This window comes from Schistocerca americana, chromosome 8 (genome assembly GCF_021461395.2).
Source record: "Schistocerca americana isolate TAMUIC-IGC-003095 chromosome 8, iqSchAmer2.1, whole genome shotgun sequence".
In the NCBI taxonomy this organism is placed as follows: Eukaryota; Metazoa; Arthropoda; class Insecta; order Orthoptera; family Acrididae; genus Schistocerca; species Schistocerca americana.
The window spans coordinates 152,201,807-152,227,167 of NC_060126.1; the positions used below are offsets into that span (position 1 = coordinate 152,201,807).

Below are 25,361 nucleotides of genomic sequence, written 5' to 3' on the forward strand. Positions count from 1 at the left end.
TCGGGACCTTTGCCTTTCGCGGGCAAGTGCTCTACCAACTGAGCTACCGAAGCACGACTCACGTCCGGTACTCACAGCTTTACTTCTGCCAGTACCTCGTCTCCTACCTTCCAAACTTTACAGAAGCTCTCCTGCGAAACATGCAGAACTAGCACTCCTGAAAGAAAGGATATTGCGGAGACATGGCTTAGCCACAGCCTGGGGGATGTTTCCAGAATGAGAGGTCAGACTTATCGGGAGTGGATTATGATGCTCCAGGGTCTCTCCCATGATTGTAAATTCTGGTGCACCAACGTTGCCTGCAAGCAGTTTATGCCTCCTCATTGATTCACAATATGGTGGTGTTTCACGCATGAGACAAGGGCCTTTGGGCTGATATTTTGAAGTTAAAGGATCCGTCCCTTGACACCTGTCTCTGGGTTATTTGTGTGTTTGAACAGTCTCACCGGCTACAACCACCACATCTTGATCCAGCTGTTTTTGTGGCTCGCCAGTTGCCTAGTGCCGAGCAGGAGCCTCGTCGGACCATTGGTCCACTCCATCTTCTCCAGACTCACCAACGGTAGGAGTGCCCCCAGCAGTGAGCAAGATGTACGGCTTGCAGCCGAGCGGACCATATCACCATGGTGTGTCAGGCTTCGCAGAAACATCCCATAGATGCCACGCCTCCTGTGGACTCACAGGCTCATCACAAATTGTCCCTTCAGGACCTGGAAGCCTCGCATTCCGTTGACGGCCAAGTATTCTCCATCATTCCCCAGTCGGGTGCCCATTTCCTCCTTATCTTAGAGGTCATGCACATTCAGGTGATCTTCCAAATTGACACAATTCCAAATCAGTCAATGGTATTTTTTCCACACCAATCTCTTACAGCAGTCGTTCCTTCACTGCTGTTTTTGGGGGTCGGGTCACCCGGTGCTACTAATCGTCTGGGTGTGGACATTTTTGGTTGCCTGCATTTATCAGTGCAGGATGTAGTACAGGTGGTGTCGATATCCTCAACAGATGCCATTCTCGCCCCATTACTCAGCAAATGCGAAACGTTCTCATCCTCTACACCAGGGGTGAAGGGTTTCACCGCGCATGTTCAGCTTCTTCCCTCTGCTGTTCATCATTTTTTGTAAGGCCTGCCTGGTCCCTTTTGCTGTCAGAGGCAGGCTCCAGGTGGAACCTCGCCGCTTACAAGACAGAGGCATCCTTTCTCCCGTTGCAAGCAGTTGTTGGGTGACACCTATCGTGTTAGTCTAGAAGCTGATTGGTGCTTTACGCATCTGTGGTGATTTTAAGGTCACAGTCAATTCTCAGTCCGTCATCGGTCCCTATGCTGTCCCATTGGTGGATGATGTACTCTCATGCTTTGCGGTCTCGACTGTTTTTGCTAAAATTGATTTGTGCGATGCTTATTTGCAGCTGCTGTTGGAGGAGGAATCGTAGCAGATCCTAGTCATCAATACCCCGTGTGGCCTTTTCCGGTACAGCTGCCTCCCATTTGGCATTGCCAATGCCTTCGCCATTTTCCAATCTTGTTTGGAACACCTCAAATGCCAGGTGCCCAGGACGGCCAATTATGTGGACGATGTCATCGTTGGTGGCCAGTCTGTGGTGGACCTCGTGGACAGGGTGGATCGGCTGTTTCAGGTTTTTTGTAAGACTAACTTGCGTTCCCGGGAAGAAAAGTGTGACTTTTTTTTGCGCGAGAGGTCAGCTATCTCGGTTTCACGACTGATGCCTGCGGCCTACACGCCTCTAAGGAGTATGTCGAGGTGATTCAAAACCTGCCTCCTGCCACCAACATGAAACAACTGCAATCCATCCTCGGTCAAATAAACAATTATCAGCATTTCATACTCCATGCCGCTGAGATGTTGCCGTCCCTGACCGGGTTATTGCGCAAGGATGCACGTTGGGTTTGGAACACGGCGTGTGAGCAGGCTTTCACAGGTCTCAAGTCAGCTCTCTCTTGTCCTCCTTGTCTGGCCGCTTACTATCCTCCCTTGCCCCTCACCGTCATCGCTGATGCCTCGGACTATGGCCTGAGTGCGGTCCTCCTGCAAGTGGTAGATGGCGTTTAGAGGCCGGTGGCTTTTGCATCCAAACAATTGACCGATGCTCAAACCAAGTATAGTAAAATTGAAAAGGAAACTTTAGCGGTGGTTTTCGCCCTGATGAAATTCTACAATTTTGTGTATGATCATCATTTCACGCTGCAGACTGACCACAAACCTTTGGTTTCTTTGTTGCGACTGGGTGCTACTGTGCCCACACTGACGGCATGCTACCTCCAGCGTTGAGCGCTCTTCCTAGCGACGTTCGACTTTGATATTGTGTGTTGCACTTCTCAATGGCACACAAATGCTAATTTTCTGTCCTGGCTGCCTGCTGGGGTGGACTGTGAGTTTGACGCCTCCCTCTTGATTTGGTTCCTCCATGTGGAACTGGATGTGGACGCAGCTCTGGATGTGCTTCCATGGGATGCCGCTGCATTCGGGTGGGCCACCACTCAGGATCAGACGCTGCAAGCTCTCTGCCGCCAAATCACTGCGGGTTGGCCAACTAGCCGTCGTAATGTCCACAATGCAGAGGTCCAGCATTTTTGGGATCCTTGGCATAGTCTCCTTTTCTGCAGTGGCATCATCCTTTTGCATAGTGATTCTGACGTTCCCTGGGTGGTCATACCACATTTGTTGCACTGCCATGCCCTCGACCTTCTCTATGCAGGCCATTGAGGCATTGTCCTCACCAAACAGTCGGCCTGCCAACAGCTTTATTGGCGTGGTTTGGATAGAGACATTGTGCCCCTCGTGTCAGCCTACACCATGTGCCAAACACGTCAGGCAGCATTCCCACACCAGTATTTTTCATGGCGAATGCAGCTGCTCCATGGGAACATCTCCATTTGGATTTTGCAGGGCCGTTCCATGGTTCCCAGTGGCTCAGACTGATAGACTCCGGGTTGGAATAACCTTATGTCTCCTGCATGATGAAGACCACTTCTTCAGAGACTATCAAAATTATCCGAAGCCTCTTTGCTGTTGAGACCCTGCCCAACATGATTGTTATGGCTAACAGTCCACAATTTACTTTGACCGAGTTGAAGCAATTCTGTGCTGCCAATGGAATTTCCCTCGTCCATACTGCCCCATTTCACCTTGCATCAAATGGCTGGGTGGAATGTTTTTTGCGGACGTTCAAGGCCCAGCTCGATAAGCTGCTGAACTATTACCTGCTGGAGGAGGCTGTGCTTCTTTTTTTGGCTACATACCGTGCCGCCCCCATGCTCGTAAAAATCCACAGGAGATACTTCATGGTTCACCTTTCCGATCTCCCTTATCTGTCCTGGTGCCTGAGGCTTCTCACCCTCCCACCCAGACGCCTGCACACTCCTTTCGCGTCGGGCAGGAGGTCTGGACGCGGACCTTCTCTCATCCACGGGTGCGCTGGGCGCCTGCGATCATCACAGAGCTCTGTGACCAAGCGATGGCGTGTCTCCTATGGGCCAAAGGTCCTGCCGCCTGCCGGCACCTCAACCAGCTTCGCCCCTGTCTGGTGGGCCAGGATGGTCAGGTGAAGCTGCCAGTGCTTGTTGCTGACCGCCATGTGGTGGAACCTCCGTTTCCGCCTCTGCCTCAGCTGCTGTCTCCACCGCCAGCTGCCCGTGCCGCATTTCCGCTGCCCGCCCCTGCCAGTCACAAATCTATGGTCGTCGACCAGGATGCCCACCTACTCCTATGGATTTTTGTGGTGCTGTGCATTTTTTTTTCCCAGGGGGAGAAATGTCGTAGCGACCCCTTGTTGTTAGAGGGCCCGCACAACTGACACGCAAGATGGCTTGCCGACCCCCTTCAGGAGCGCTGAGAGAAACATCACCAGTGGACAGAAACAATAACAGACTTTCAAAATAAACATGGAACTACTTTGCTAGACAACATGTGAGAGTGTTCCACCAATTGGAACTCATATAACTCGTGTAGCACTCCGCCAACCTGGCTTTATGAAGACTCCCAGACTGTCAGAACAGCAGTGTTGACCAACCTATAGGAACAGCTCCGGCCAGTATTTACGTCAGCCCTAGCGTTGTACTCACTAGCTGTAGCATTGTAGTATCACATTGTATTTTGTAGTGTAGATTTTGGTCAGTATTTTCTTTCATTGTCTTGTATCTTGTCTGGTTTGCCACCACAAGAGTTGTGAGTTTTTTTTCTGTTTGTTCCTGCGTTTAACACTTAATGTATGCCAAGAAGGTGTTTTCTTTGATTATAATGAAGTGTGTTCAAATTGACTGGTAGTTCTTTCCTGCCAACTGCAGGACACTACAAATCTAGTGATATTGTTGCTACACTGGACTGTTCCTGGTAAAAAAGAGGCTATACATTGCTGAATGGAGTTGCACTGTTTCCTCTACAGATACAGGCAAGGTACTGGACTATAAATGTCTGACAAAGCAGCTGTCATGGTTGTGCCAGTAAGGTAAATAAACACAAATGTGACAAAAATATCGAAGGTTTCAATGGTTGTGTGGAAAGCAAGGGAGCAGTCTCTGTTTTAAATAGGTTAATAGCTAGAGGTGCTGTGTGATACACTCAGTACTTCAGTGATGGTAACTCTAAAGGCTTCAATAGTCTTGTGGTTGTAAACCATTTGGTGAAACAGAAATTTAAAAGATGGAATTTGTGGGACATGTGCAGAAGAGGATGGGCTAAGACTCAAGAAACTCTCCCATCAGAGTGTTTTTTCTTGTCATGTTCTTGCAGAGTAATTGATGGAGGAGGCAGACTCACTAAATCAGAAATAGGAAACCTCACAGAATATTATGTGCTAGTTGTTAGGAGACACAGTGAAAATGTCTGTGCGATGAGAAAAGCAACTTGGCCGACATTTTTTCACAGAAATCCACTGATGAGCATCCACAGTGTGGCCCTTGCCCAAAAGGAAACACTTCTAATGCAAGTATAATAGATGTGAAACAAATGAACAAAAACCTACACATGTGCAACCCATGCCAGAAACTGTTGTGTTGGACCCAATATATTGAAATCTGATTATAAACTCCTTGAAAAATGTTTTCCTGGCATAACAGAGGATCTGAGTGAAAACTTTAGTAGTTCCATTTGGGAACACTTGCCAAAATCTGTTTTTATTGGCGTGTGAGCTTTGCAGATTTGTGTCATGATTACCATAATATGCTTTAGTGATGGAGTAACATGCAGATTAAAAACCATGAGAAGGCTAAGCGTCAAAACTTGGGACAACATACACTAATGCAGAAAAAATATCTCAGCACCAAGGAAGAGCAGTGCAATGTAAACAAAAGTTGGTAGGCATATTTTTACATCTGAAACATGATGTCTGTTCAAAATTCACACCTGTTGCATAAGAGTAGCAAGAGTAGTGACACTGTGAGGATGCAAATCAAGCTTCCTTTAAATACGTGCTGTAACAGTCGTGAGCATTAGTTACCTTTTGAGTTTCGATATGGTGATTTGAAGTTAATCATGAATACCTTTAAGTTACAAAGACACCATTATCAACACCTCACTGAGTTGAATGAGGTCATGTAGTAGGGCTATGAGAACCTGGATGTTCCATCTGCGATCTTGCAGAAAAATTCTACAGGAGTGTAACTTCTGTCCATGATTGTTGGCAGCGCTGGTCATGAACACGTACAGTTTCAAGAAGACTGGGCTCCAGACGGCTACATGGCACTACCGAAAGGGAAGACCATTGCGTTCAGTGTGCTCCTACTACAGGAGCAATATGAACAGCAGTTGGCACCACAGTGACCCAACAAACTGTTACAAATTGTTTACTTCATGGATAGCTGCGAGCCAGATGCCCTGTAGCATGCATTTCACTGACTCGACACCATCTGCAACTGCGACTTCAGTTGTGTCAAGCGGGAGATCATCGGACGGCAGGGTGGTGGTCTGTTGTGTTTTCTGATGCAAGCTGGTTCTGCCTTGGTGCCAGTGATGGCCATGTGTTGGTCAGGAGGAGGCAAGTTGAGGGCCTGCTGGTTGCAGTGTGCTAGACAATGTTATCAGTGTGCTAGACACACTGGAGCCACACCTGGAAGTATGGTCTGGGATGTGATTTTTTATGATGGCAGGAGCTCTCCCGTGGTTATCCCATGTACCCTGATGGCAAATTTGTATGTCAATCTGGTGATTTGGCCTTTTGTACTGCCGTTTGTGAAAAACATTGCAGGGGGTGTTTTCCAACAGGATAGCACTTGACCAGAGACCACTGTTGTAACCAGTCGTGCTCTACAGCGTGTTGACATGTTGGCTTGAACTGCTCAATCATCAGATCTGTCTCCAGTGAAGCATATATGGGACACCATCGGGCAATAATTCCAAAATAATCCACGAACAGCATTAGTTGTCCCTGTATTGACTGACCAGGTGGAACAGGCATGGAACTCCATCCCACAAAGTAACATGTGGCAACTGTGCAACACAATGCATACACATTTGCATGCTTGCTTTCAACATTCTTGTGGTTACACAGCCTATTAATGTAGCAGCATTTTACATTCACAGTGGCTTATCTCACACTTACATTAACCTTTAATCTTGCAATGTTACCTAGACAAATGTGTTCCCAAAATTTCATTAGACTACATTAATTATTTTGTGGTGTTGCAGTTCTTTTTCTATCAGTGTATATAGTGGGCCTCTACAAGTGCACAGACAACATGTCTCTGAAGCTGAAAAAGCTGCTAGAAGCTTAACAAAGGAGGCCAGAATGAAAAAGAAAAGGAAGAAAACTAACGAAGATGAATAGGTCACTCAGAATCAGCACAATTATGGAGCTGGAATGTTTTGACTTACTATCATTCAGAAGAAAATAACATGCAAATCTTTAGTTTCAATTTTGTCTAATCAAAGTTTTTGCATATGTACGTATCATTATCTCATCCAGTATTAAAGCTACAAAAACAAAATTTTACAGAGTAATAATACAGTGCTTGCCTACACAGTGAACCACATCATTCAACAGTGTATTAAATATTTTGAGATGGAGCATGTCATATGTTCTTAAATTATTTGAAGAAAAAATTGACTTCTAAAAAACAATTTTCAAAAAATCACAAAACAACAAATTGTTAAATATTTGAAGTTTACTGTTTCAACAAGTTAATAACTAAAAGAATAAAATTTGTATTGACTTATTATTTTCAATAGTGTGGAAGTGGAGTGCACCTAAAGTAAAAAATTACACGTAATTCAGTATGTAAAATAAAAATCTATATTCACTTCACCATATATTCCACAGTTTTTAAATTTTTTTCATGTAGAGGTCACAGTATATTAATTATTTGATTAAAGTTTCATTCTAGTATTTATTAAAGTTTTTTTTAGTTATTAAATTTCAAAATACTAGTAAAAACTACAAACCATAATGTCCAAAGTCCCCTTAAATGGGTTAGCAAATAGAGAATTTGAAAAGAGAAATGGGTAGTTTGAATAGAAATGTAGTAAGTGTGTGTGAAATGTGGTAGCAAGAAGAACAGGACCTGTGATCCATTGAGTACAGGGTTATAAATACAAAATCAAATAGCAGTAATGTGGGAATAGGTCTAATAAAGAATAATAAAATATGTTAACTGAATCTTCCATCGTTTGTTGGTAGAACAACATTATAATAAATGGAACACTAGTTTTGCTTTTGTTCTACTGTTAATATTCAATAGCAAAGATAAGACCCAGTTATTAGCTAGCATAGAGTATACAAAATTATCTGTTCTGGTTGTGACATGTTCTACATTGGTCAGTCAGGTGGAGACATACAACTAGGCTGGCTGAACATGAACACAGCTGGAGGTTGCAGAGCTCTGACTACACATTTGCTGAGCACGTACTGCGTGAGGGCCACAACTACCAGTCAGAGTCCCGTGTCCTCCACTTAGCAAAGGCCCTGGAAACTAACAAACATTTAGCTCACAGTCCAGATCTAATATTAAATGACCAGAAATAGCTCAATAATTCCCCTCTTCTAAACTTCACATAATCCTCTCAAGTTTTCTATACTTCCCACATTGTCTATTCATAGAGTTCTTTTATTTTACAAACTGCCTGTTAACTTCTGTCTTGGGTTCTTTGGCTGACGTTTGAATGCCTAGCATTGCTAAGGATTCACTCTCTGTTGCTTGTGGTGGAGTGGAGCTGAGCTTTTGGCCACAGGCTATATGTACCTGGTGTGCCAACATCCAAGGGCTTCTCCACAGTCATTTCCAGTGTGGTTCTCTTGCTACTCGCAACGGTCGTCCACTGCAGCATGGGAAGCCCGGATCAGTTTAACTTGAGGCTTTCTTCTTTCTTGTTGAATCTATTATAGTGTTCATGTATTTCTATAACTTATCTGAACAAGCAAGTATGATAGTTCTTCTCTACAACCAGAACTTCTGTGTCAGTGAGTTTTATTATGGGGGTCAGTTTCGTACAGTGTGTGCTCTGCCACAGCCGACTTCTACACCTGCCCCAACCTGCAATGTCTCTTATGTTCTGTGATCCTGGTGTTGATTGATTATCCTGTCATTCCAACATAAACTTTTCTGCATGTGCATGGTATGAAGTATATTTGTGACGTTGCAAATGCGGACCCTTTTGTCCTTTGCTGATCTGAGGCACTCTTTGATCATCTTTGTTGGTTTGTAAATACGCAATATATGGCTGATTTTGTCTGTCGCTTGGGAATGTATGGCAGGAAGGCCGTACCCGAAATTTCTTTTTCTGATTCGTCACTTTGCTGAGTGTTTGGCTGTGTTACACTTCTAATATAACTTGTGGGGTACCAATTGCTCCTCAAAACACGTGTTGTATTTTGTGTCTGAGGTGCTGCGGCTCACGTATTTGTCTTGCTGGCATTATGACTGTATTATTCATGCCTCTTTTCTGGCTTGGGTGGTGATATCATAGTTTGTGTAGGTATCAGTCCGTGTGTGTTGGTTTTTGGTACACAGTGTGTCCCAGGTTTTCACCATCCCTTGTGCTTCAGTCTAAGGATGTAACTTCTTTTCCAATGTCGTTTATAAACATTGTAGCTTCTTTAGCAACAATAGCCAGTAAATGTCTGACAAAGGTCTTGTAAGACAAAAACTGGCTAACACAATAAACTAATACTGTAGAACAAAAGCAAACTAGCACCTTTCATTTATTAGTAATAAAATAGCAATGTGGGTAAACTACTAGAACAGCACACTTATCACATTGAGGCAGACACACCAAGAGTAGTTCAGATTTGTAAGTTTGCTCTCACTACAGGTGACAAAGAGATTGAAAGACTGTTTGATGAGTTTAAAGGTATGATGAGTTACAATAAATTATTCACTTCATTAAGGTAGATAAAAGTTTAATTGTGGTGAGTAACAGGCATTCAGTAGAAAATGAAGAGAAGAAAAAGTATCAGGAGAACATGGACTGTGGGAAGCAATGAAAGGGAAAGCTGCTGGGCAGAATTTTGCACAGTGCATACTTTAGTCATTGGGAACATTAGGTTTAAGAATGATGAAAGAACATGCAGGAGCGATCTGGAGACACCCAGTGGTAAGACAAAGATGTCAAAACTAAACTTTAAACTGCAAAATATTACCAAGTGCAGATGTGGACTGTGACCATAACTTATTGATTGTGAAAAAAGGATTAAAACTAAAGAAACTGCAGAAAGCTGGGAAATTAAGGCTGTAAGAACTGGATGAATTGTAAGAATAATCGGTTGTGAAGAATTTTGAAGACAGCATTAGTTAATGACTGAAATGGGGGAAATGAGTACAATGGAAGATACAGTGAGATGAAATGGTGAATTTAACAAAGGATCAAATAAGCAAAAAGAGAATGCCCAATAGAAATCCTTGGGTAAGGGATATTTTGAGGGGGGAAAGGGGGGAAATATAAAAACACAGCAAATGAAGCAGGTAAAAGGGAAAGGCTAAATGTAAGACTGTAGAAGCATGTACATTTAGGGGGAAAGATAGATGCCACCTATAGGAAAATTAAGACACATTTGGAGAAAAGAAAAGCAATTGTGTGACTATCAACAGCTCAGGTGGCAAGCTAGTACTAAGCGAAGAAGAAAGAATTAAAAGGTGGCTATGCAAGGGAAATGAACTTGAAGATAACATTATAGAAAGGGAAGAGGAAGCAAATAAAGATGAGATGGAAGGTAAGGTATTGCTAGATGAAATTGATAGAGCACTTGAAGACTGAAGTCAAAATACACCCAGGATAGAAATTGTTTTCTCAAAATCATTGCAATTGTTGGAAGAGCCAACCATGACAAATGCACCTCATGTAGGAGATATGTTATGCATATACCTCTACATCTATACTCTGCAAACTAATGTGAAATGCATGGCTGAGGTACTTTTCAATGTGACTAGTTATTAGGGCTTCTTCCTGTTCCATTCAACCATGGAATGTGGGAAGAGTAGTTTCTTAAATGCCTCTGTGCAAGCTCTGATTAGTTTAATGTTATCTTTGCGACTCTTACGAGTGTGATACATATGTGTGTTGTATAATCTGTCATTTCTCAATTAAATCTAATTCTTGAAACTTGGTAAGTACACTTTCACTGTGTAATTTAGGTCTACTTTTAAGCGTTGCCAGTTCAGGTTTTTCAACGTCTCCACAATGCCCACCCATGGCTCAAAGAAACCTGTTACCGTTCACAATGCTCTTCATGATGTACTTTCAATATCCATTGTTTGCTCCATCCAGTGCCAAGTGTCTTGTACGCAATCTCATTTGTAAATTGATTGCATTTTCTTAGTATTCTACCAATGAATTGAAGCTAATAGTATTCTACCAATGAATTGAAGCTAACACTTACTTTACTATGAGGACTGAGCCTATTTGATCTTACCATTCCATATCCCTACAAAATGTATCATTCAGATATCTGTATGAATTGATTGATTTTAGTTGTGACAATTCAACCTTTTTTCCATTTGTGAGATGCACAACTTTACATTTCTGCATATATAAAGCAAATTACCAACCTTTGCGCCACTTTGAAATCTAATCTATATCTAACTGAATATTATGTGCAGTTTTGTAAGACAGTACTTCATTATAGATAACTGCACCATCTTTGAGAAGTCTGAGGTTATATGAAAAGTCTTCAAGGTCATTAATATACGAAATGAGCACTAAAGATCACAACACATTTCCCATTGTCATGCCTTAAGTTACATCTACATTTAGCAATGCCTCTGCATTCAAGAGAACATGCTGAGTTCTCCCTACCAAAAAATCCTTAATCCAGTCACAAACTTCACCTCACACCCTGTGTAATTGTACTTTTGTTAATAAGTGTAGGTGTGGTACCGAGTCAAATACTCCTTGGAAACTGAGAAATACTGCATCTACCTAAAGCCTGGATCCATGGCTTTCAGAATGACATGTGTGAAAAGCAAGAGTGAGGTTTGCATGACTGATGTTTTCGGGATCTGCAGTGACTGGTAATGAAGAGTTCATTCTGCTTGAGGCACGTTGCTGCATTTGGACTTGGAATATGTTCTGAGATTCTTTAACAAGTTAATGTCAAGGCTATTGGATGATGGCTTAGTGAATCACTCTTGCTTTACTTTTTTTAGATGGTAGCAGCCTGCGCTTCCTATTAAATAGGGGGTGCAGTTTTTGTGTGAGGGATCTACGGCATATTTTGGTTAAAAGAAGAGCTAACTCGGCTGCAAATTCTTTATAGAATCTCAAAGGTGTTCTGCCACACCCTGAATCTTTGTTCTGTGTAATCAGTTTCAGCAGTTTCACAACCCCACTGCCACTAAAATCATTCGTATTTGCAATGGTGCTGGAATTAAATTGAGCTATACCCTAGATATTCCCTTTGTAAAGGGTTATTTGAAAAGTATTTCTGCACTCCTACTTTTCCTTTGCTATCCTTTGTTTCAATTCATGTGTTATCCATGAGTGTCTGTATACCAATTTTGTAACTACTAACAGCCTTTACTGATGACCAGAATTTTTTTTAGGGCTTATGAGAAATCTGTTGATAGTATTCTGCTACAGTAATCATTAAATTCCGCCTCTGTAGCTCAGTGGTCAGCATATCTGTCATTATACAGAGGACCTGGGTTCGATTCCCAGTACTGCCAGGGATTGTTTCTTAAGACGGGAATGGAACGGGGTGCACTCAGAGAAATAGTGGCTACAAGATCAAGAAAGCTGACAACTACTGGAAGAGTGGTGTGCTGACCACGCCCCTCCAAACGCAGGCAAATGCCGCTATTGGTAGAGGATGACACGGTGGTTTATCGGGCCCAATTGGCCCATCTGGAACAGAACACGGAGATTCCCTTTACTTTACAGTAGTCACTGAAGGCTTATGTCTTGCCCTCTCAACTGCCAAATGTATCTTTCAGTGTCTCTCTGTCTATACTCCTATGCTTTGTTTTGCACATATTATACAATATTGTCTTTTTCCTTGGAAGTTTCATTTCAGTGATTTATACTGTGGACAGTCCTTGCATCATAAACTCTTATACTAGGTACATATCTGCGCAGTGAATGATACCTATACTTCTAAATTTGAGCCATAGTTCTTCTATTTACTCCTACGCAGAGCCAACTGTTTCAAGTTCCTCATTGAAATATGACACTACTGCCTTATCTAGTTCACTGAAAATATATCTCTTTCTATTGTTTTAGATGCCCTTTGTACTGTGTAATCATTGTTGCTATATCTACCTCATTGTCACTGACAGCAGTTTCAGCATAGGCATCCTCCAAGAGGTCATGTCTATTTGTTGTCATTAGATCAAATATATCTTCGTCATCAGTGGGCTTCCGAACTATTTGTTCTAGATAGTTTTCAGAGAACTCATTTAGAACTATTTCGCAAGGTGTCTTGTCACACCCAACACTTACAAAATTTTAATTATTCCAATTGATTATTTGATGATTAAAGTCTTGATAATGAAACTATGATAGGGGAACATATATACTATTGAATTGAGGTTTACTCTAATGTTTTCAGTTATGTGTGGGGATGAGTCTGATGTTTGATAGAAGAATTCAGTTATAAGTTTTTGCCCACCCTTGATACTGAGTCTTGCCCAAACAGTCTTGCATGCAGCTTCAAATTCTATGCTGGTTGATTTAAATCTAATGTCAGCCACAACAAATGCACCATTTCTGTTTCCCTTTAGCCTGTCCTTCTGAAATAAACTTAAATTTTCTGTAAAAAATCTCACTGCCACCAATTTGTGGTTTTAGCCAACTTTCTATGCCTCGTATTGTAAGAGCTCCATTGCTTTTTAAGGGAACTTCAAACACTGGCACTTTGTTGTGAGTGTTTTGACAGTTAATCACTTGGACTGTAATACTCTTACCCATGGGATGCATTTCTTTGGATCTTGGGGTCTCTTTAAACTATTGTTACTTGGGCTGGCTGGAGAGTTGCCCAACCTATGTGCCCTCACACACAGTCAGCTACCTGGTGAACAGCATCTGGTGTGTAGTACATATTTGACCCATTCAGAGGACCCTACAATTCTCCACCCTGTGGAGCTTGTCACTGAATCTTCGAAGTCTTTGATTCAGGCTTCCTCTTGACTCTGAACTAGATGACCAGTTCTGGGGTTATTGCTGTAAGCCATGAGCTTTGTTTGAACTGCATTATCAAGATTGATCTTTTCAATTTTTTCTGCTAGTCACTGAAATCAGTCAAGTATGATCTTGAAGCCCAGATGACAGGCATCATTTGTTCCAGTGTGCACCACATTCTTTAGCTGACTGGCAACATGTTCTGTCAGTGGCTGCTGGAACAGCCACTTCAACCTGCTGACTGAGGCCTCCTGATACACATATTGAGTGGACATGGTGATCCTTCGTATTACTTGCTGCCACTTCTATAAGGGATACTATTATTTGCCTTATGTTTGAACTGCTGACGATTAATAGACACCTTGCCTTTTGTGTTTGCCTCTCTTTGACGTGGAAGAAAGCATGTTTCCTGACAGGTGAAATGAGTATCATTGGCTCAGATTCAGTTATGAAATCATTGATTGGAGGATTGGGTGTAACCTTGAGTTTGCCTTTGTTGTTGTTTCCCCTCTACAGGACCTCTATACCTGCCACTGATGTCCTACTCACAGTCAAGTTGTCGAGTGTTAAGGAGAGTATATATGAGAGAGGATATTACTTGAGGTACTTTAGGTACCTGCGGTACTTGTGTCTTGATAGCCCTCACAATGCACTCAGTCAAATCAGCTTCTAGTTGTGTGGTAATAGTTAGGAAGATTTCCAGCTGTTTTCGAACAGCAAATAACTCGTCCCATTCCTGAGAAAAGCATTCATAGTGAGGCTGCGTTGTTGTAGAGAACAGTAAACAAATAACTTTAAGTTTGATTATTCTTTCTTAATTTTCTAGATCTATTTTTCCACATGTATTGTGAGTTTCCTTTAAGAACTGAAGTCATTAATGCCTAACAAAGACATTTCTATTATGATAACAGAAAAACCTGATGTAAGAGACAGATTTCCTGAAACTATTTGAGTTGTGTTTTCTTTCGATTCATGGTCACTAAAATTCACATAAAAAAGTCAGATAGCAAAAATTTACAATAAATGGTGAGAGTATGAACTCCCATTGATCGGTATAATATACGCTACAGTAACTAATTCACAACCACCTATTTACTGTGATATATGTTATGTGCAACACTTGTAACTTAAAAAAGTCTAAGAAAATATACACTTATTCTACAATGTGAAATGAATAGATTGCTACTCTCTAAGGATTTTCCAGTGTTTGATTTTGTGTACATGTATTTACATAGATATACACTGAAATTTGGTATGATCAATCCTCTCTTTGTTTTCCACAGTGACACTGCTACCCAAATTATATAAATCACAGATGTAGATTAAAACTTAGCTGGTTTTGTGACAACTGTACTAGTGCACCAAAGATTAACACCATAGCATCAGTGTATCTCAGTAAGAACAACAAATATTGTGGACCACAACAAAGCACACGTACCACATGTAGTGACAAACAATGCAATATGATAATATGCTATATGCCAGGCTTTACTAGAGGAACATTGACAAAAATAGAACAATGGTAATTGTAGTCAAATAAAATTGGGCGATGCTGAGGTAGTTATAAATGATACACTAAAAGTAGCAGATGGGTTTCGATATTTGGGCAGCAAAATAAATAATGGTGGCTGAAATAAAAAGGATATATAATATGCAATGTGGCAGTAGCAAGAAAAGCATTACTGGAAAACAGAAATTTATTAACACTGAATATAAATTTAAATGTTCAGAGGTCTTTTGTGAAGGTATTTGTCTGGAGTGTAGCCTTGTACGGGAGTGAAACATAGATGGTAACTGTTCAGACAAAAAGCTTTTGAAATGGGGCGCTTCACAGAAATGTAGAAGATTAGATAAAATAGCTAAAGAGGAGATACTGAATTGAATTGAGTTGTGAGGCACACTAAAAGAAGGCTTTGGTTGACAGGACACATTCTGAAGCATTAGGGGAGAGTCAGTGTGATAATGGAGGAAAGAGAGGATATGGATGGATGGAAGGGGGGGGGGGGCGGTGGGCGTAGTAGAGGGAGATCATGGTTTGAACTCAGTTAACAAGTCCAAATAGATGTTGGTTGCAGTAATTGTGCAGAGACGAAGAAACTGGCACAGGATAGTCTAGTGTGGATAGCTGCAGCCTTTGGACTGGGGACTACAAAATCACTGTGGCCATTCAGCCAGATAAAGATACTTTTATTGGCTTTGCCAGACTTACATACTGAACAGAATGTACGGTTCAGTTAGTGAGGCTGCGGTATGCTCTACTGCCATTGTATGTTTTTCATAGAATAAAAAATATGGTGAAAAGGGACAAAGTAGGGATTCCATAGAGGCTAAAAAGTATGTCATATCTGTTATTATTACTGTTATTGTTATTATTGGTGTTATTTTCTGGCTAGATTAGTATTCTTCTAATTTCTGTGCAATTAGCCAAACACAAATTTTTGAGTGTTTGGAAGATGAAAAGAAAATTATTAAGCAGAATTTTTTCTTGTGAAGTTACATTTGCTAATTAAAGCAATTATTTAATAAACTGAAATATGTGTGCATATAACACTTACTTATATTTCACAAAACAGCATAATTTACATCTACAACTACATGGATACTCTGCAAGCCACGGAATGGTGCATGGCAAAGGGTACTCTGTACCACTAGTAGTCTTTTCCTTTCCTGATCTATTTGTAAATAGAACGAGGGAAAAACAACTGTCTGTATGCATCCATATGAGCCCTAATTTTTTATATCTTATCTTTTATGGTCCTTAGGCACAACGTATGTCGTAGAATCGTTCAGCAGTCAGCTTCAAATGCTAGATCTCTAAATTTTCTCAATAGTGTTTCTCGAAAAGAATGCCCCCTGCCTTCAGGGATTCCCATTAGAGTTCCCTAAGCATCTCTATAACACATTGTTCAAACCTACAGTAACAAATCTAGCAGCCCACCTCTGAACTGCTTCGATGTCTTCCTTCAATCCAACCTGGTATGGATCCCAAACACTTGAGCAGTACCAGTGTCCTATATGCAGTTTCCTTTACAGGGGAAACACTCTTTCTTAAAATTTTCCCAGAAAACAGAAATCGACCATTCACCTTCCCTACCACTGTTCTCACATGCTCGTTCCATTTTGTACCACTTTGCAGTGTTATGCCCAGATATTTAAATAACTTGACTATGTCAAGCAGGACACTAGTATTACACTATCTGAACATTACAGTTTGTTCTTCCTACTCATCGTCATCATAGTCTGCAGCTCGTGGTATTCCTCTGGATCACAGGGTCCTGAGTTCGATTCCAGGCCGGGTTGAGGATTTTTTTCTGTCGGAGGGGGGGGGGGTGTTTATGTTGTCATCATCATCATCATCATTATTCATGACAGTGGCTAGATTGGACTGTGTAAAATTTGGACTGTGTCAAAATTGGGAGTTTGTATGGGTGCTGATAACCGCACAGTTGAGCGCCCCACAAACCGATCATCATCATCATCATCATCATCATCATCTCATCCTCATCTACTTACATTTTTCCACATTTAGAGCTAGCTGCCATTCATCACACCAATAGAAATTTTGTCTAAATTGTTTTGTATCTTCCTGCAGTTACTCAGCTTCGACCCCTTACCATACACCACAGGACAATCAGCAAATACTGGGGTGCTAATAGCCTTAGGACGTATTTCCTAAGAAGGATTTAAGTGGCCAAAATTGTGAGCAGTATTAAAACAGTAACTCAAATTAATTGCAATCTTTAGAAAGTAAAATGAAGGAAGCAAGGGACATTATGGCAAAGCTGTACACATGATGAGAATTGCACATTTTTACATTTTTATGTATCTGCTGTTCTCATTTCCTACCAATATTGGTCTCCATCCTTTATAATAACCTGACCAATATTGACATCAAGCCTTTTCTTTTGCACTGACCTGCTTGCTGTTGTAGTGTTATTTTGTAAATTTCTATTGATTAGCAGAAGAAAACTATGCAATTGAACGCAATATTCAGAATTACATTACATTTGGGACCCCCATCACATCGGATTAAAGAAAGTCATTGAGGAAATTTAGAGGTGAATCACTTGATTTGTTACTGGTAGGTTCGATCAACATGCAAGTATTATGGATATGCTTTGTGGACTGAAATGGGAAACCCTGGAGGGAAGGCGGCATTCTTGTTGGGAAACACAATTGAGAAAGTTTATGGAACCATCATTTAAAGCTGACTGCAGAACGTTTTTACTGCCATTAGTGTACATTTTGCTTAAGGGCCACGAAGATAAGAGAATTTAGAGCTCGTATGGAAGCATATGGACTTCCCTCTCTCTGTTTGTGGGAAGAACAGGAAAGGAAATGACTAGTAGTGGGCACCAGGTACCCTCTGCCATGCAACATAATGTGAAAATAAAATAAGGGATGATTTCACTTCAAACTGTCCATCATATAATCGACAGAGCTATGGGATCCACTGCCAGTAAATGCTGAATACCTGGTTGAAATTTTCCTCTTTTAAAGGAATGATTTCTGAAGCACAATAAAGACTAGTTATAGATCCAAGCACAATAAAGACTAGTTATAGATGCTGAAATGACTTACAATTAAGTGTAATGTCTGCGCACTGGAGTCAGTCTGCACCACTTTTCAGTCAGGGACAGCTAAAATGTGCATTTAGTGACGTGCTTTTTTTTATGCGCTTTAGGGAGTGCCAGTTGTCAGACACATTGGTGTGTAGTGTGTGAATAGTTGTGTGTTGTTAATTGGCTGTAAGCTGTGTGCCAACTATATTTTGAATTTTAATAGTAAGTGAGAAACATTCTCGATATATCTGGGCAGCAGCTTTTGGACATATATAATATCCTCATAATGCAAAGATATTTAACCTTTATGTAAAATGAAAAAGATGGAAAGGGCAAAGAAAAAGTCTTCCTCGAGGTATATTTATGCTGTAGCCTTGCTGCTCACTGTGAGTAATTACCATGCGGCTGTTGACATAGCGAGCAGAGTGGCAGTAGAGTGAAACATGGCATTGCTGGAGTGGCCTTGAAGCAGCCAATCACAGATAAAGTTTCAGGACATGTGGCGATGTCGCAGTGCGAAACACAGTCTAGCTTGATATCATTCTGTCATGAGGATCATAGCAAGTAGTGGGGAAAGCAGTGATGGTGTAGGTTAAATGAGCTGGTAAGGTCATGTCAGTGAGCAGTGAGGTGGTAGCATAAACACATCCTTTCTGCAGGTTTCATGATAGAAAAAGCTACATAAAAATTGCTGCATTCATATGTTTCTGTTGTCTTGGGCATGCGTTTTGGAAGTATTTATATTGTGCTATTCTTTTTACCAGAAGACACACCACACAGGTACTAAATTCCTGTATTTCAAAATTAAAGGTTTGTTTTGATCCTCCAGTTAAAAAAATAACCAGTTTCAGGAACTATTTTCTCTTGGATTTGGTTATAATAAATGCTGTCTTGGTTTCCAGACTTTGTCGTAAAATATGTATTCAGTTGACACAATGGGAATATAAACACATGGTATGCAGTTGCTTTAGTAATAGGATGATTCTTATATCTCTTCGTAAATAATTGTAGCATTGGAAAACATGGGAAATGTTACAAATAGTGCTTGTTCAGTCTGTGCACTTTTTCCTCTGCCGCCCGTCTAGCCATGAATTGATGGAAGTCTGTGGGAAATAGTGTATCTGCATCGATGCCACATATCCCTGGGGCCAAATAAAAAGACAGCATAATATCAGCCACAACCTCATTGTTGAATATCAGAGTGTATGATTGCAGATGTATACATTCTAGCTCATTGTAAATTGACTTTCATTTTTAAGGCAAATCAGCTTTTATTTCACCAGAGGAGAGTTTAAATTTTGTGTGTATAAAGTTAAAAACTCTGGTAACATTTTACTTATTGGCAGCTGTGTGTAAACAAGGTGCATGCTACACATCCATTACTATTTCTCCTGTCATACTGTCAGCGTGGTAGAAAACTCGATCTCTCTATTACCTGCATCCCCTGCCTCCAACCATAAATAAAGTAGGAGAAAAGTCGGTTTCGAATAATGTTAAAAATGGAAGAAAGACCTCTAAAATAGGAGATAAATGTTTCAACTGTCCTTGTATCTACTCGCAAATTGATTACTTCATTTCTTTAAGGAGAAACATTTTTCTATTTATATTTGTTTTATATGATTGCATCAACATGCCTTCTTTCATTGTGTTTAATGCAGGTGCAGAAATTTGGCGTTGTGGAAGAATTGTTCATCTACTACCACCCTGTCACGAACAAACACCTTGGTTTAGCACGTGTCGTGTTTGAGTCTGTTAAGTCAGCAAAGAGTTGTGTAGAGAAGCTGAACAATACTTCAGTGATGGGAAAAGTTCTTAGGGTGTTCCTTGATGCATTTGGTAAGTTCAAAATATGCTACTTTGAACAAAACTGTTTTTAGATGTACTCACAAATTATTTAGATGTGTTTAGTGTTGTGTCATATGTCAAGGAGTAACAATGGCTCCTCTCTCTCTCTCTCTCTCTCTCTCTCTCTCTCTCTCTCTGGCACGGGGGGAGTGTTAGAATAAGAGTGTTAGAATAGTATTATGCATTCTTAAAGAGCAGCTGTAAATTAAGTGCAAAGTGACCAATGAAAATCACCCACTTAAATATTAGTTTGTATGGTCAGAAGTAAAAAATGAGGTGTGGATGGAAACAATGGTAAGTGAATGATATCAAATTTGAAACTTCCACAGTGTACAGGTTCTTTCAGCAAACTGTTGGATTTCTGCAACTTGCTGCCATGGTATTGCAGCGCAGAGTCTTCTGATGATCTTCACATGAATACAGATGAAAATGCAGTGAACTCTCATTTTGAAGACCCTGCCAGCACATGCTTGATGTACACAGTTGTCATAGCACGTGGGCTGTGTGAGTGTATATGCTACGTGCCCTCCATGTTGAAAGCTTTCCTCACTGAAATTGGATCAGTCATCTTCACATGGTAAAATCACAGAATGATGACAGCTATGAAGAGCATGAAGTTCTTTTTCACAGGATTCCATGTAGAATTTAACTGAAAGCCACTACCTCAATCGAGAAGAGGCTCAGACAGTCATATATCCACTGATTCGTTAATAATGGAACTCCGAAAGTTTGATGTATGGGCAGTAATTTTTGTTTCATTGTATTCTATCAAATGACCATAATAATACAGTGTTTGGTGATAGTGAACTCACTTTCTTGGAAGAGGTGTCTATGCTGTTGATGTTCCACAATGCAATCCTGTACAGCAGGCTGTTCCAGCTCGTGGGCTCCGCTGTGAGCCGCGGAGCGCTCCCTGCTCCAGGGAGCCGCGTTGCTCGCTGTGACCAGTCAAGTGGGCCGGCACGCCGGCACGTGGCACGGCTGGCTGAGGCAGGCGGCAAGGCAAGGGTTTTGATGTGCCAGCTGCGTCTTACAAGATCGAAAACCTCACACTCTTAGCTGCTAAGACGTGGTGACGTGCTACACCACGAAATACGATCTTCAGGAAATAAATAAGAAACAAATGTTTTACAAGATATTGCATACTAAATTTATTGGGCCTGTGTAGTTTGAAATTTTCTTTTCATTGCAAGATTGGAAATATCAGGCGTCAAAGTGTTCGCAGCGTTAATGCGGAGGATGGCCTTCATTGTTGCATCCTGAAGAAGCGATCGTTCCTTACTTTATAACTTTTTTCATTGCTCAGAAAAGCTGCTCACATCAAAACGTAAATCCAAACATGCACATGATCTGAGCGGCATTGTTGTGAGGTTTGGGAAATGTTTTTTCTGTAATGAACACTACCATCGTGACAAATACAACTTGATGTAGTACCTCTCTTTCAACAAAGTTGAATTTTGCAAATCAATAATCTCCAATTGAAGCGACGATGACAAGTCATCGGTGGAAACTGAAAAAGGAGTGCTGAATACCTTAAGTTCCATTTCCAAACTAGTGAGGTCTCGGAATCGTGTTTCAAACGACGTGATGAGCTGCTTTAACTTTGCTTGGTAATCGCGGAAAGTAGTACCATCAGGTAGTTTTAAAGAAGCAAAATGATTGAAGAACGTTAGATGTCCATTACTCATCTGTCTCTCAAATAAATGTAACTTTTCCATGAACACTTTGATCTGGTCGTGCATGTCAGGATTAGCTGCCCTTTGCCCTGCAATGACAGATTTAAATTATTCAGATGCATAGTTATGTCAGCTATGAACGCCAGGTCTGATATCCATTTTATATCTTTCAGACAACGCATTTCTTCCCCTTTCATTTCGAGAAAATGGGTATTTCCTCACTAATGGCAAAGAAAACATCAAGAACTTTTCCCCGACTCAGCCAACGAACTGTACTGTGGTAAGATATATCCCCATACTCCGCTTCCACATCTTTCAGGAATCCTTTGACGACGCACAAAATTCACACAGTTCACGACATCTTTCATTACGCCACCTAGCTCTACTGTTTCAGCACACAGTGCCTCTTGGTGCATTACAGAACACGAACTGTGTTGCATGTTTTGATACCCTCCGTATTATGAACCCGTTTTTAAACATACGTCTACTGGTATGTCGTTCTTAAGCCTGGCTACCAGTTCTCTGCGTGCAACGCCTTCTACCTGACTGTATTTAATTCTGTATATTGTACCTCTTCGCAGAATTAAATACTTTACAAAACACTGCGGTCGACCATCCCTCTCAATGAATAGAAAGGTATCCTCCAATAGAGGTACAGAGCTCCCGCGGCTAGTCATAGCTGTCATTGAGCACGGATTATTACGGCTGCATGCGGCCAGGGGGCAGTGAGTTCGCTTTCCCCCTCCACGCGGGCTCCGAGCTGCCGCAGTGAGCGCTCCGGAGCGCTCCGGCTCCCTGGAGCTCGGTTGGAACAGCCTGCTGTACAGTGTGCTCATATGTGTCGTGTGCCCTACTTATGATGTAGTGTGTTCGCATGGAATCCTGTGAATACCTGCCTTGTTCAGTTCGGTTGCATTTCAGAGATCCCAAAAGTGCTGAGAGTTTGGAAGGAGGACGAAAGATTGCTTTAATCTTATTTATTCTTGATAGTCTGCCTATTTTTGTGGAAACAGGCGTAATAGACAGTAGATACGTGGGGGAAGGCAGGCATTCAGAATGTAGCGGTCAAGCATTTCCCTTATATGTAGGTCTGCAAACTGAAGTCAGGTGAGGTCCCTCTCTCTTTGCTCATTCTGTTAAAAGAAGAAACTACAGAGTGCTTAACATAGTTATACTGAACATTTCACAGCATGCGTTACGAATCACTAGCAACACAGTGCGCAGGCATGCCAGTGTGTGTTGCTTTTCCACAAAGTGGTTTAACACTGTGTGGAATACAGGTATGTATCACTAACAATACTATTGCAAGAAACAACATGGGCAAATTCTGTGGAAATCTCAGTATACTGTTCTACACTGATGGAGAGTGAAATTGATTTTTAGTCATCCTGTATGGCAGCTGTAGCATTCTTCTGGAAGAGGCACCTTCCCCTACGAGTGCTGCTCCCTTTTGCAGTTTACAGACGGACTATACATAGCCAGTATTTCCTGTACAAACCTCTTATGTGAGTAGACAAAATAACTTTACTGCGTTTGTGTTTGTATAGGACAGTGGTCACCAAACTTGTGAAGCTTCTGAGCTACCATACCATTTTTAAGTCCTGTTGTGAGTATATATAAGACAGAAATAAAAACTTCTTTAAAAAATATTACATTTGTATATTGCCTTTAAACTTATATTTCTAGTAAATATGAAATGATTTTTAATTAAACTGTATATAATAAAAAGAAATTGAAATTCAGTTGTATATAAAAAAGAAATTGAAGTGCAGATAGTAATAAATTACAAACGTAAGAATAGATTCTTACCAACTTCAGTTCCAGCTTCACTGCAGCATTGTCTTCTTGAAAATGGAAATACTCCATGAGGTGAGTAAAGAACTCTTCAGCATCAGCATCTACAAAAGCCAATTTGATAAACTGTGCAATAGCTGAAATGCTTTTTATATCTTGAAATGGTTTGTTGAGTTGGCTTCTCAAATCTGAAAGAATTTCAACATATTGTTTGCATTTATAAGAAGGTCTGAAAGTGTCTTGCTTGTCAAGGGTTTGTCTCAAACATGCAAAATGTTTGTATTCAAATCGGCTGAGATCCCCTCCCGCATCGGATGAGCAGTCCTCAACAATCAGTCTTTCCTTCTCATGCTGTGTGGTGAGTCTCCCCTGACTCGCGGCTGTGGGTGACTTTCCTGAAATCTACCACTTTTCCTAGACGTCTCCAGTCCTTTTCCTTCATCCTTCTTACTTCCCCTTCAACCCTTCTGCCTGAAAAAGGAGCCACTTGCTCTGAAAGCTTACCAATCACAACTGTCTTTTATGAGTATGTTCTGCCGCTACTTGGTGAGTAGATTGTTTATCTATCCAATGAAATTATTTTGTCAATAATTGATTGTTTTCATTGTGGTATTAGCCCATGTGGCCATCATTCCTTCTTACGTAACCCTCTTGTCAGTCTTTGTTATCATGTGTCCTGTTCAAACTGTCATCTGTTTTCTACTGTACGTGCTGATCTGCTCTTTTTTCTTCACCAAGATTAATCAACACTTTGCCCTTACATCTTTCTTAGTATTGATTTCCATGCTCGTAGATGGGTCCATTTTTATTTGCATATAACAATTCTGTTATTTATGAATTTGCCTGTAACGGTTTACAGTTCAATATCTGCGTGGCCTTCTTCCGATTGCCTTTCACTAATTTATTCACAAATTTGACAGCTATTTTCTTTTCCACCATCCACTTATCTTGTTTATAGATAATTCTTTCACATTTTTGTTCATTCATTTTTCAGCAAAACACTCTGATCAACCTTTGTTGCCATCTCTTACCTCACTTTAATCACCAAACTAAGTAGTTTACATTTTCTCCTATGACTATCACTTTCTGTTTACCCAGTGTTTAAAAATTTTGTCAGATTTCATGACTTTTCCAGTCGATTTTTTCATTTTATTTTTCAATCATTTTTTTCTTATCATATAGATCACCCACTCATTATTTCTTGTTAATGATTTTCAGACAATTTTTTTGATTTTACAGAATTTTTCCTTATTTTTTCCCTTGATTTTCTTCTGTTTTTCTATTTTTTCCATCCTCAGCTTATTTATTATTTTTTGTGCCACTCCCACGATTTCTAACTCTCCAAGCTGTCCTCTATTGCCATGATGAATTCCATCTCGTATTACATCTGTTCTTTTTGAAAACATGCTTTTGCACTATCAAAACTAAGTTCCCACATTCTGTTTCTTGAAACCTGCTTGTCCCTTGGAGTTACTCCAAAATGTCTAAAATTGAAAGTCCCTGTTTCTGGATGTAATCCTAATCTACACCAGGCTCTTTTTACAGTTTCAAATACAGCAATCTCTTACTCTTACCCAGCTAATCTGTGACCTGTATTCCTCATTAGCCAATTTCCACTCTACCAGACTTCTCTCCTACAAAATCTTGCAGTTATCTGCCCCTCACGTTTCCTTGAATGGCATCATCCACTAAACCAACTTCAAACTGCAACAACGTGCCAGACTTCACCTCCAAAAGCAAACTTCCTGAACAATGGCATTGCCCTTCCTGTCCCTCTGCAACTCCTGAAAGAGCCACACCATCAACCATCAGTCCTCTCCTATAGACAGAGCTTGGCCAACCTCCTTAACATCCAATAGTCTTCACCACTGCCTTCCAGACCAAGAATAACCCATAATCACAAGAACCAGTTAAAACAGTTA

General features: G+C 40.9%; 1 protein-coding gene across 3 annotated transcripts in view; it reads left to right on the top strand.

Moving 5' to 3' along the window:
• The window catches only part of LOC124544734 (histone-lysine N-methyltransferase SETD1B), a 165,084-nt gene that overhangs the window by 45,553 nt on the left and 94,170 nt on the right, over positions 1 to 25,361 (top strand). For all 3 annotated transcript variants that reach the window (XM_047123386.1, XM_047123388.1, XM_047123387.1), the window contains exon 4: positions 19,783 to 19,960. In XM_047123386.1, coding sequence (XP_046979342.1) covers positions 19,783 to 19,960 — 178 coding nt within the window. The remainder of the gene's footprint in view (positions 1 to 19,782; positions 19,961 to 25,361) is intronic.